Source organism: Arvicola amphibius, chromosome 6 (assembly GCF_903992535.2).
Source record: "Arvicola amphibius chromosome 6, mArvAmp1.2, whole genome shotgun sequence".
Taxonomy (NCBI): Eukaryota; Metazoa; Chordata; class Mammalia; order Rodentia; family Cricetidae; genus Arvicola; species Arvicola amphibius.
Window position 1 is genome coordinate 36347922 of NC_052052.2, and position 14345 is coordinate 36362266.

The window sequence follows — 14345 nt, forward strand, 5'->3', positions numbered from 1 at the left end:
TATTGTTTGAGGAATTGCCTTCATCAGACTGGCCCATGGACCAATCTCTGAGACATTTTATTGATTAATGACTCATGTAAGAGAGAGAAAATGATTGATGAGGAAGAACCTAGAACAGTGCCAACTCTGGGCATCTGGTCCTGGGTTGAATAAGAAGAAGACTGCCCAGAACTCAGGAAGCAGATGCAGAGGCAGGTGGAGCTCTGTGAGTAAAGGCCAGCCTGATCTACAGAGTGAGTTTCAGGACAGCCAGGGCTACAGAGAGAAACCCTGTTTTGAGAAAAGAAAGAAAGAAAGAAAACTGATTAAACCATGGAGAACAATCTAGTAATCAGCTTTCTTTTATGGTTTCTGCCTCTATTTCTAGTTGAGTTCTTGCTCCGACGTCTCTTAATGATGGACTATGACCTGGGAGTGTAAACCAAATCAAACTTTCACCCAAAGTTGCGTTCGGCCATGGAGTTAATCACAGTCATAGAAGGCAAACTAGGACAGCGTGGATGCTTACATTGGGTGAGGGAGATTCAAGAAAAACTTGTAACCATTAAGAATATCTCTTTATCTCTATCATATTATATTGTATATGGATAAAGGGAACAGTGCATCAAGAAGATTTATTGTACCATATATTGATGTAGTTAATTTCTTTTTAACATTGGTTAAATTCATGGCATTTAGATCCAGGTTTCATAATTTGACAATTTCCCAATCACAGGCTTTATATTTCCCTCCCTTCCTCTTCTCTCACCATTCCTTTCAATACTCTTAGTTCTTCTCCCATTATTCCCTCTGCTTTTATTTATGTGTGTGTTTCTACAAAGGACAGCAAATGTGGTATTTGTCCTGAATTTGCCTTATTTCACTTTATGTGATCACTAGCTGCATGTTTTCCAGCAAGTGATGCAATTACATTCTTATTTACGGCTGCATAAAATACATATCACATTTGCTTACCCATTTGCATGTTCACAACTTCATTATTATAAGTGATGAAATAAACATAGATATGCAAGTAGTTCTAGAGTCCTTTTCCCTACATGTATGAGTAGTACATCTGGATTATAACTCATATGTGGTAGTTTTATTTGTAGAGTTTTTGAAGGACTTTTCAAACAGATTTATTCATTTCATTTTATGTGTATGAGTGCTTTGCTTGTATGTATGTATATGAACTATGTGCATGCCTGGTACTCATGGAGGTAAGAAGAAAATATTGGAATTCCTGGAAATGGAGTTAAAGATAGTTGTGAGCCACAATGTGAGTGCAAGGAGCTGAACATGGATTCTCTGCATGAGCAACAAGAGCTTTAACTACTGATCCATCTCTCTAGCAACCTATTGTAGTTTTTTTTTACAGCCACAATCCCCATTTCCAAAGTGGTTAGAACAATTTACATTCCCACCAATGCCTTTTTCTTCACATCAAAATTTGTTGTTGGTTGCGTATGCTTGATGTATTACAACATCTAACTCAAGTTATACTACAGAACCAGAGTAACAAAAACAGCTCTAATTAATTTTTATTAATAGTTGAATAATATTCCATAGTGTAAATGCATTTCAAAATCCAGGTTGTTTCTTTCCATTTCCTAACTATTGTGGACAAAACAACAATGAGTATGGGTAAGCAAGTGTCTCTGTAATAATATTTATAGAGTCTTTGAAGTATCCATGCAAAGACATAGGTAAATCTGGTTTTAGCTTTTTGAGGAATCTCTACACTGATTCCCATAGTGGTTTTGCCAGTTCGGATCCTACCACCAGTAATTAAGCTGCCCCTCCCCCCACATCCATGCTAGCATTTGTCATTCTTATTTTTAACATTAGCATTCTGACCGGGATGTGATCTCAAAGAAGCTTTAATCTACATTAACCTGATGCATAAGGATGTTGAATATTTTTTAAAGTGTTCCTCAGCATTTATATTCTTTACAATGAACAATGTTGATAAAAAACATTTTAAGAACTGAGTAGCCGGGCGGTGGTGGCGCACGCCTTTAATCTCAGCACTCAGGAGGCAGAGGCAGGCAGATTTCTGAGTTCGAGGCCAACCTGGTCTACAAGAGCTAGTTCCAGGACAGGCTCTAGAAACTACAGGGAAACCCTGTCTCAAAAAAACCAAAAAAAAAAAAAAAAAGAGAGAGAAATGAGTAGCAATTTAGCCAAAGATCAAAAATATCAAACAACACTTTATTCTAGAACAACACAAAACAAAACAGGATTTCACATGCTAAAATCTCCAGTATTAGGAAAATGGTGAAAGAAATGAATCTAGCAGGGGGAATCAATCAGACAACAGATTAGACGAGAAATAAAATTAAGGGAAAGTAATGAACTAGAACCAAGTGAAAAAGCACACAACTTTCATTTCAAGCCCAAATTACACAAAACTTATTTCAAATGAGAGATTACGTGAATTCACCTGGTAGAACAATGCTTGTGCTTTCCTCTTGGCCCAGTAGAGGGTTCCAAAGGCAACAAGTGATGTTCCTGAGGGATTTGTCTCGAAGGAGAAGGGTCATCTTCATATTGAACAATTTGTTTTCATCCCGTGAATAGGATTTTGATTCAGCCGGAACGATCTCTCCTCTGCTATCTCTCCACTCCAAGTGAGGCCGTGGGAACCAACCTTCAGAGTGACACTCCACTATCACACCTTTGGTAGTAGGAGGATGGACAAGAATCTGAATCCGGGAGCTCCCAGCTGGTCATAAACAAAGGGAAATCAGTAGTGTATAGTGGCTGGAAAGAGAAAAAGAACACCACTCTTCCTCCATGTTAAATCCAGTGTCTGTAGATATAAGAATAGTCAAAACTCTACAAGGCTTTAATTGTTATAATCAATAAAAAGAGACAGCACCAGATGTAAACATGGAGAGGTCATAATACACAATTATCAACTATTGTTCTAGTAAGTAGACTTATTGTTCTAAACGAGTCTGGTGATGATAGGCTTCTTTGTTTCGTTTCACTTTTCTCTTAGTAAAATATCTGCTATTTATTAAATCAAAACAACTGTGTTAAGTTTTTAGATTATGAAAATCAACAAAACCATCCAAGATTCAATTCCTTGCATAATTTATAAGTGGACATTTTTCTTATGTAAATAACTTAATGAAGTTAGACATTAGTTTCAGAGGAATCCGTGCTTACCTATGACCTTGACTTCTGTGATGTGCTCTTCGTAGAACTTGCCATCTTTGAAGAAGCAGTGGTACTGCCCATCATCATCAGGATTGACATTGAAGATCCTAAGGGTTACTCTCCCTTCTCCAATGGCATCTTTCAGCAGCTCTGTTCTCTCCACATATTTGGGAATAATTTCTCCAAAAAGGTCTTTGCCATTCTCGTATTGGTGAATAGGCTGTGTATAGTGGGTTCTGAACCAGCGGATCTCCATGTGCTGAGCATTTTGTGGTGGTGACAACTGACAGCTGAGCTCAAGTACTGTCCCAAATGGAGCCAAGACTGGACCCACCAATCCAGTCACTGTGAATCGTTCTGGGAAGAGAAACAAGAACCAGAATGTGAAAGCTTTAATCAATGCACAAACATGCTTTTGTTGTGGGTCATTTTCCCTCAGCATACCTGAAAAAAAATCTTAATTTTACACATTTTTAATGGTGGCTCATCAAACTATTCCCCTTATGAAATGTGTATAATTTCTATTGCTGCTCTATGACTTCCTAAGATAATTTATATCAGCTCAGTAGTTGACTTTTCTTTCTTTCATCTTATTTCATTCTTTCTCTGAGTGATTCTATGATTTATTACTTTGTAATTATAATGAGCTCTTGTGTATGTTTGTTTTTATGCTTAAGTTTCACAATCTTGAATTCTTCTTAACTTTTTTAGTTTGAAAAATTCTTATCTACTGCATGTTCAAATTTGTTTTTAACAACCTACTACTGCCATTTTCTTAAACTAGTATAATTTCTAACTGCATTCTAAAAGATATATCCTCATATCTTTATATAAGTGTTTTATATGTTTTCTCCTATTATACAAAATTTTTGTGGCAACTACTCTGCTGATTGAGTCATTTCTGTTTGACTTTTTTTGAAAGAGAAGAGAGAGAGAGAGAGAGAGAGAGAGAGAGAGAGAGAGAGAATGATGCAGGTAGGTAAAGGATGTATGGGGATTTGGGAGGAGTTGGGAGGAAAAATAATATGATGAAATATACTGAATGAAAAAGGCAAAGCTTCCTTTTAAAGCATTTGAAACTACTACAGAAATTATCAATTTGTTAAAATGCAAAGAACAACTAACTGTGCGGTACACAGCTCCAATTAATACATCTACAAAATAACACCTACACACATGACTTAAGGGACATCACAGAATGTGGGTGGTATAATTGTAGAAATCAGAGGACTAGGATGTTCGCTGTGAGATGGTGTTTTCCTTATGAGGGGGTAACTGTACCCATGAAACCTCAACAATATGGTCAATTAAACAGGACCTGTGTAATGGCCACACAGGTTGGCATGCTATTGTGGAAGCAAGGAATCTCACTAGGTTTTATTCACCCTTAGATGAAGAGCTACCAAAAATTAATGGTGATCAAAAAAGTGAAGAATCAGCCTTCTCCATGAATCAGCCCCTCACAGGCTATTCATTCCCAAGTGGTCAGTCTTAAATACATACATACACACACACATATATATATATATATATATATATGCATATATATAAATGCAACACTAACTGTATTCAGTAGAGTGTGTGTGCGTGCATGTTCATGTGTTTGTATATGCGTGCGTGTGTGTGCGTATGTGTGTGAGTAAGTGTGTCTTGCTTGTAAAACTATAAAAAAAGAGTTAAAGAGTTCCATAATAAATAAAAAACAGAGAATATAGGAAACAAAAAAATTTAAATTAATTTTTTTCTTTTTCTTTTTTTTTAATTTTTTTCTTTATACATACCATATTTACATCATTTCTACCACTCTCACTATTCAGCTCTTCCTGTCCTTCTGAAACACACAGTCTCTTCTGTATTACACACACACACACACACACATGCACGCACGCACATACACATAGTGTATCTATGAACTTCTTAGAGATATTTCTGCTTTCACACCCCCGTTAAGTTTAGAATATCTCTACAAGATCTTAAAATTTATTGTATATATTCAATGGAATGTTCGCATAATCTTGAATTAGTCCATAAGAAGACATCTCTATGGAACAGTTTAGAGACACAAGTAATAGGTAAATTTGGCTTGTGACAAGGAGGGTGGGGTGTGTGGAGAAATACTTTTCTCTCTCTTCTCCTCCTGCTGTTGTCTTCAACCCCTTAGTTTGACTTTATTTTCATGCTATAAATACAAACACACCTTTTTATATCTATCTAAAATACAGGCCTTGAAACACAATTAATAAAATCTCAGAGAGAGAAATTGAGGTTCAACCTGAAGATTCAAAAAGCAAAACAGCCAGCCCCTGGCTCTTACCGCAACCTCATTCTGAAATGGTGATCTTGCCTCCAGGAATCTCAGAATGAGACTGAGAGCTGTCTCCTCCTGTTTTATAATCCTCTCTAGTTCTGGGATTAAAGGCATGCACCACCCAGTTTCTAAGGCAAACTAGTGTGGCTACTGTGATTAAAGGCCTGCTTTATTGCACCCTGGTCTGTAAGCTGGCTAGTGTGGCTGTTTTAGTCTCTGAAATTCAGGAAAGCTTTATTTATTAAAATAAAAATGAAATGCCCCTACAAGGACTGACAAAGACACATGCAGTATTTGTCTTTCTTTGACTGAACTAATTTGCTTAAAATGCATTGTCTGCATCAATGTATTGCATCAATTTTCCTTCACATGACCTTTTGTTTTATTATATAGCTGAATATTCTTTCTTCATGTATTTCTATATTGATGGACACACAGGTCAGCTCATAGCTACTGTGGATAGTGGTGCAGTAAACATGGGTATACAAGTAACAATGTGGTATATTGGCTTAGAATCCTTTAAATAAATACCCAAGGGTGTCACTGCTGGATAATATCACTGATGAACTTTAGTTTTGATTTGTTTTAGAATCTACATGTTGATATTAATGGTGTTTAAACTAATTTAGATTATGACCAATATTGTATAACACACTTTTTTCCTACACTTTGCTAGCATTAATCTGTTTTCTTAATGACTGTCATTCTAACAATGGCAAATAAAATCATATTGTTATTTAATTTGCTTTTCTCTGATAATTAATCATGTTGAACTTTTTCATAAGTTTATTAGTTATTTATACTTTATTTTTAGAGCTCTCTATTTAATTAGACTGTTTATTGATTGTATTTTTGGATTTCTTGATATTTAGTTCTTGATGTATTCTACATATTATCCTCTGTCAAATGTAGAGTTAGAAAATATTTTCTCTTATACTGTAGGACATTCATTAAATTGATGTTTTTTTCTTGTACTGAGACATTTTAATTTCATGCAATCCTATTTGTCAGTTTGTGGCATTATTTCCTGAATCTATTCAGAAAGTCACTGCCTGCCTGTGTTTATATCTAAAAATCTGTTTCTGAGTTTCAGATCTTAAATTAAAATATTTTCTAAAATTGGAACTGGTTTTTATACACGACCAAAGATGGAATGAGTGCTTGTGCTCATTCTGTTCCATATAATCTAGGATCTCATCCCAGGGAGCTAGACCACTCATAGTAGAAGGATCTTTTCTACTTAATATAATCTCCTATGGGTGTACTAGAGGGTTGTCTCCAAGGTAATTATTGATTTCATCAAGTTGGCAAAAGAGCCTGTAACATTTTCTTTCTTTACAAACTTGATATTGATAAGGTCCATGAGGGGAAGTGAGAGATTCATACCTGCCTGCAGTGTTACCATATGAAGGAGGCATATGAACACAACACCGAGTCTGTACATGAGTAGTCTTGCTTCATCCATTACACCTGCAAAAAGAAAGCAAATTCATAACCAGTAAAAATGTGAGTGGGACCTTGCAGAAATCAGATCGATCTACATTTGTCTAAAGCAACTGTCTTCCAGCTGCAGCTGTCATCCGTCATCTTTTAACCCTAGGCAAAGAACAAATGCATTTTAGGGGAAGCATTTACTTTGTATTATGTAGCATTCTGAGATTTTATTAGCAAATCTGACTTTTATGTTAAGGATGCTCAATATAATTATGATATTTTCCCAGAGATTTATTTATTTTTTCATGATTGTCTTCTCTAAGGCTTGATTTGATATTATTTTCTATTTTTGCAAATTCCATCTGGCTGCTTTCTTCTCCAAAGTTTAGGGAAATCGAGAATAGTTCCAGATTTCCAAAGCTTCCATTAGTGGAACCACTTGATATATTTATTAATAGCTACACAGAGAAAAAGTTAAGGACAGATAAATTTTCCTTATATTGTACAAACTAACTAACCATTTTATAAAGAGGAAGTAACTTTCTTTCATATTTTAAGAACCCCCACTGAATTTTCTTAGTTAAAATTTTCACTTGCTTTTGACACTATGACCACAGCAACTCTCATGAAGTACAACATTTAATTAGTCGTGAGTTACAGTTTCAGAGGTTTAGTCCATTGTCATCATATTAGGAAACATGGTGACTGTACTCAAAGAGATACTTACCAAGTACTGTAATATAGACAAACAAAGAGTTAAATAGTGACAGCAATATAAAAATACTGTAAGACCTTGTTTACATGGGCAAATTTAGTAGTAATCTTTGCCTTATCTAGAGTCTCAAATTACTAAAATGGTATAACTACATTGTGAATAATGACCTGGCTTTCTCTAAAATCATAAAAGAAATAAGGACATATATCAGATATCATATGCAGAATTGCTGTTGAGCAATGGAGAGTTGAGGAAAACAGTATTATTGAAGAGTGAAGCCAAGGGAATTTTATAACAACTTCATATGCTGTATTCACCTAAGTTTTACCTAAAGATAAGCAAACTATAAAGAGAATAAGTGGTAGCATGCATAGTAGCTAACTCAGGGTCCCAGATTAATATCACTTAAGTTGAAATTCTGACTTTACCATTTACCTGAATAGGCCTACACAAGTTACTAGAACTCTGTCACTTCAGGTTTTTAACCATAGGAGATATTTTCTTCATCCTTGCATTTATTATTAGAATTTGTGGTGATTTGAATTTTAAAAATGATCCCATAGGTCCATAGGGAGAGGCACTATTAGGAGGCATGGCCCGAGGACATGTGACTTGAGGGAGGAGGTGTGTCACTAGGTGGTGGGCTTTGAGGTTGCAGAAACTGGAGCCTGTCTATTGTGTTACAGTCACTTCTGCTGCCTGAGGATCAAGATTTAGTTCCTTTTCTAGTACCATGTCTGCCTTGATGCCACCATGAGAATTATGAACTAAATCTCTGAACTGTAAGGCAGCCCCAAAGAAATGTTTTCCTTTATAAGTGTCAGCGTGGTGTCTCCTCACAGCAACAGATATCCTAACGAAGGCAGAAGTTGGTACCAGGGGCTGACATATTGTTCTGATAGGCTTCATCATGTTTTTCTTTGGAAGAATCTTGATTTTGGGACTTTGTATTAGAAAACCAGTTGAACAGTTTAAATGAGGATTAATTGACTATACTGGTAGAAGCATGGAATAGGACAATGCTGAGGGTAATTTGAACTGTAGGTATCTGGCTCAAGATGTTTCATATGGGTAGAATTTTAGTATGTGACCTAGAGACGGTTCTTGGGATATTTTGCCAAGGAATATGTCTGTTTTATCACTTTTCCAAAAAGTCTGCCTGGGGCTAAAGTGAAGAAATTTAAATTTATTGTATTGGCAGAGTGTGGTATCTTGAATAACATAAGCTCATATGGAGTAACATTATTAGGAGGTGTGGCTTTGTTGAAGTAGGTATAGCCTTGTTGTAGGAGTGTGCTACTGTGGAGGTGGGCTTTGAGGTATTGCTGTATTAGGCCTGACCATATTTTTTGTTTGGAGGAATTTTACTTTGGATTAGGAAAGCTATAGATTGCTTAGTGGGCCATATAGTAGGAGCATGGAGAACAATTGTGCTGAGAATGATTTTAACTGTGGGGGGATTATTACTATGCTGGCCAGAGATAATTCTTGTGGTATTTTGGCAAAAAATATGACTGCCTTTTGCCCTTGTTCAAAGAGACTACCTGATGCTAAAATGAAGAGATTTGGATTAATTATACTGGCAGAGGAGATATAAAAACAATCAATCAATCAATCAATCAATCAATCTATATCTATCTATCTATCTATCTATCTATCTATCTATCTATCTATCATCTATCTATCTATCTATTTATCTATCTATCTATCATCTATCTATCTATCTATCATCTATCATCTATCTATCTATCATATATCTATCTTTCCCATTACTAGTATTCATGCACATAAAGATTTATAAGGGAAAGTAGCAAACTGAGGAGAAAAGAAGCGCCAGGAAGTGGAATGGAGCTAAGTCCTGCGCTTAAGGAGATAAGTGGATTAAGAAATGAAATAAAGGGAATTGTGACCTCAGGACAAGAGTCTATCTGGCTAAGTTACCCACTTGTGAATAAGAATTAAGGAAAAGCTTAGGTATGGATATGATGGTGCACACGTTAATCTCAGTACGCCAGAGCCAGAGGTTGATAGACTCTGAATTTGAGACCCACCTTGTCTATAGAGAATGCTTCAGGACATCCAAGCTTAGGCAGTGAAGGAAGCCATTGAAACCAGAAAGCAGGTAAAGATGGAACTGAATGAGAGGGGCATGTGGCAAACCTAGCAAGCAGTAAAACTTGGCAGTTTGGCCACATGATTATGACATTTAGAGTCAAGGATAGAAGAAAGTATGTGATCTGCTTTTAATTTTGATTTTACAGAGGACTATAGTTGAGAGATTTTCATAAGTCTCAGAAGAGACTTCAGACCATGACTTTTAAACAAGTTTGAGACTGTTGTAGACTACGGAAACTTTTGAAGTTGGACTAAATGCATTTTGCATTATGATAAGGCTTTAAGTATATGGGGGCCAGGTAGTAGAATGTGGTGGTATTAATAAAAATGGCTCCCATAGGACACTATTAGGAGGTATGGCCTTGCTGGAGTAGGTGTGTCCTTATTGAATGAGGTGTATCACTAGGAGGTTGGTTTTTTGTTTTCTTTTTTTTTTTTTTTAGATCTTCATAATTTTTATTTATTAAGGATACTGAAAATGCAACCACATTTTATTCTTTTTTTTCAGATTACATAAGTAGATTTTATTTTATTTTATTTTTTTTCATGGTTTATTTTTTTTTATATATTTAAAAATATTGGTCTTAGCATAGAGTGGGGAACCCTGATGGCTCCTTGGCCTTGAGAAGGAAGGAGGGGAGGTATGGGTGGAGGGGGGGGGAGGGAAGGGGGAGAAGGAGGGGAGGGAAGGGGGAGGAGGAGGGGAGGGAGGGGGGAGGAGGAGGGAAGGAGATGGTTTTTTGTTTTCTGAAACACAAGTCTGGCTAATGTGTCAAGTCACTTCTGCCTACAGATCAAGATGTAGAACTCACAACTTCTTCTTCAGAACCATGACCATTTGTACTACAGTTTACAACCATGATTACAGGATAAAAGAATTATAGGTACACAATAAATACAGATTCAGACAGAATAACCCTCTGAATGGGTCACAGTGTGTTTAAAAATGTATGTAGGCTTTAGATAAAAAGAAAATGGGTATGGACACTTATAGAAACAAATAGTTTTTAAAAGTAAAACAGTCTTTACAGAGACAGTAAAAGTAATATGAAAAAGCCTTATAAAGATGGAAAATACACAGAGAGTCTGGATTATGTATGTTATTGTGTTTACTTTGAATTTTTAGCCTGTTAATGAGCTAACTGTAGAGAGACATTTGATTGTAGGGGCTGCTAAGCTAAACCAACATGCATATTTTTAAAGGTATGTTGACTTTAAAATTTGAGTTTAAGGATATGTTGCTTTGGAAAAGATGTTCTGCTTTTGTTTCCACAGAAGATGAGAGCCTGTGGATCCCTTCCAGCCTAATGTGGTTTAATGGAAAAAGAACCCCCAAAAGATAAACACTAAACATATTTTGCCCAACAAACAGTAGGCAGCATTTTGGAGAAAACAATGCCCAAGTTTCCTATAATTATTGCTTATAAACGTTAGTCTTCATTTAAAGGGGATAAATTATAAGTGGTTAATGGTTACAGTCAATCTGTTTCTAAAAAAGCAGGGGGATATTATATAAAAATGATTACATTGGTGTAGACTTTGGTTTATTACACATTTAAGGTTGATTTTGTTACACTGTATATATTTCCACTCTTCTTTAGGGTATTATGGTCATACAGCTCATTAAATAATGTAATGTAAAGTTAATAAATACAGATTAATAGTCATCTATAATAATCAAACTTTTGCTTATGTTAGTTAGGTTTTCTAGATATTTCAGTTATATAATCTTCAACACTTTAAAGACCTACAGAATATGCAATTTAAAATGTTTTAAGAACTTAGACTTTTCTCGACAATGGCACATGTCTGCTTCTGGCAGCACCAACTACTTAGAGAGGCAGAGGGGCATTGAAAAAATTTGATATGGAATTTGCCTTCAATTTAACAAGACTAGCCATTGGGCAAGAAACTACTCTTGCCTGAACTGCTTGGTGATATGCTGTATAAACATCTCATGCAGAACCCACAGAAAAGTGAATGCTGTACTTTTCAGGGTTCCAAATTCACAGAAGAAATTGCCAGACATTCTACAGGATACAAAAGAAAGCAACTAATGAACTTTGCTAGCACAGTGCAGAATAGATCTTCAAAATTCTTGCTTCACTGAAGCCTGCCAGATATTATGGGCCTAGAGGATGAAGAAGGGTGCCCCAACATTATGAAAGAACTATGGGTGACTGTCCAGGCAGCAAGATGTCTCTGTTATTTATTGAACATTAGAAGTTGCTTACAATGCACTTCCTGTTTACTTAGGTAATATATCCTTTTGGAGTCTTCAATGGAGTCAAGGAGAGATAGTTATAGTTTTCCTTAGTTATGATAAAAGATAAATTGTATATGAAACTTTAGACTCACAAAGAAATATTATAACTGTAATTCTTGCTTGATACATATTTTGTTATATGTAATTTTCTATTTTAAAGTTATAACCTTTTTTATTTAGACAGAAAAGGGGAGATGATGTGTGATTCCCATTAGTATGCTATGAATGTATTTTATTAACATTGGTTAATAAAGAAGCTGCTTTGGCCTATAGCAGGATAGAATATAGATAGGTGAGAAACCTAACTCTACAGAATGTTATTCAGATGTAAAGGAAAAATTAAACCATGACTTTCAAGTAAATGGATGAGACTAGAAAGTATTATACTGAAGGAGGTAACACAGACACAGAAAGACAAATGCCCACATGTTCTCTGTCATCTGTGGTTCCTAGCTGTACATCTTCAGATGTGAGTCTATAACCTAGAATAACTTCAGAAACAAGGAAAAGACATGCCAGGGAATAGAAGTATACAAGTAATATGAAGGTGGAAATGAGAAAACAGGGATGGGCATTTTTTTAGGGATGGGCATTTTAAAGAGGAAACAGAGAGTAAGGTCAATAAAGATGAGTCAGTAATAAGGGATAAATAACACAAAAGCTCTTTGAAAGAACAATATAGGTTACTGCTATTTTCCTTTGTTTTCTCCCAGAAGTTTGAGGTAAGTCCCTATTTCTGAAGACCTCATGTACTTTAGACATGTGATTCAGAAGATTTGAGTTGGGTCCAATTTGAAAGCCTTCACCTGAAGACTAACTTTAAGAGTGCCAGAAGATTCTATGCAAGCTTCCAAAGGAGAAAACAATCAATGCTCTTATTTAGCCATGATACCAATAAACTATAATCATGACTCACATGGAAAAATATCTCAAAATGTGCAATAGTGGTACTCATATCTTTACAGCAATCAGTATCTCTCTAATTAGATCTGAGGTGCACTCACCAATAGGAAAATCATACCTGGTACAGAAATAGAGTCAACTGCCCATGGCTAGTGAGGTCATGGATCTTAGAGGAGAAATTTCCACTGCTATGTTACTAGACCAGTATACTTCCTAACCGCATTCTAATTATGTATCCCTATACCGAGAATCTTTTCTTTGCTGCCGAGCGAGACCAATACAGGAAAACCACAAATGTTCAAAATTCATAGAATAACTGATTGTTGGGTGCCCAGCCCTAGTAGATACATCTATAACACAATCTCTATACTCAAGGATCATGAAAAATTTAGAAGACAGAGTGGGAAGATTGTAAGATCCAGAGGATCTGCTGTAAGAGTGTGTCTCCTAGAAATAACAGAAAAGCTATACCATCTATCCTATTACACTATGGCTGCCTAAACAAGACCAGAACATGACGACACCAATAGACATGCTTTTGTGGAAGGGGAAATCTCGCAAGGCTCCATCTCTAGACAGAGAACGGCAGACAACTAATGACTATTGAGAAAAAACAGAATTAGTCTTCTTTGGGGGTGAGATCCCTAATTGGTTACCCAATACCAAGTGGTCTGTTCTTAAATCATATGCATAAAGCAACTCTAAATGAACTCCACAGATCATGTATTTATACATATATATGCATATATCTATGCATATATGTATAGGCACATACATACAATAAAAGAAAAAGATGCCATTAATTTGAGAGGAAGTAAGGGGTGAGACATAGGAGGAATTAGAAGAAAGAGGAGAGAGGATGTTATGTGATCATGTTTTAACTAAAAACCCTTTATCTTGAGTTTTAATCAAAATTCAAAAATATGTCATAAACAGTTTGGTTGAGCTCGAACAGTTCTAAGCGAAGGGATGAGTCGGCACTGTTTCTGTAGTTATCAGGAGGGATGTTAGGGAGCTGCTGGACTTAAAGACAGGCACCCCTATAAACACATGCAAACAAGTTTTACTGTTTAGATTGGCTGACTATGATTTGTCTTTTTATTCTCTCTAAATTTTATATTTTTTTTGTTTTAACATTTGAGATGCCCAATCATATTACAAAAGCATTTGTTCAACTATGTTTATAGCAGCATTATTTGTAATAGCCAGAACCTGGAAACAACCTAGATGCCCTTCAGTGGAAGAATGGATGAAGAAAGTGTGGAATGTATACATATTAGAGTACTACTCGGCGGTAAAAAACAATGACATCTTGAATTTTGCATGCAAATGGATGGAAATAGAAAACACCATCCTGAGCGAGGTAACCCAGGCCCAAAAAGAGGAACATGGGATGTACTCACTCATAATTGGTTTCTAGCCATAAATAAAGGACATCAAGCCTATAATTCGTAAAAAAA

At 35.9% G+C, this 14345-nt stretch overlaps 1 protein-coding gene across 1 annotated transcript in view; it reads right to left on the minus strand.

Annotated features, from left to right (window-relative positions):
• Positions 1–14345, minus strand: part of LOC119817233 (putative selection and upkeep of intraepithelial T-cells protein 1 homolog) — a 54091-nt gene that overhangs the window by 10366 nt on the left and 29380 nt on the right. Inside the window, exons 3-5 of the mRNA XM_042055299.1 lie at positions 6839–6922; positions 3154–3501; positions 2423–2704 (exon numbers count right to left, since the gene is read on the minus strand). Coding sequence (XP_041911233.1) covers positions 2423–2704; positions 3154–3501; positions 6839–6922 — 714 coding nt within the window. The remainder of the gene's footprint in view (positions 1–2422; positions 2705–3153; positions 3502–6838; positions 6923–14345) is intronic.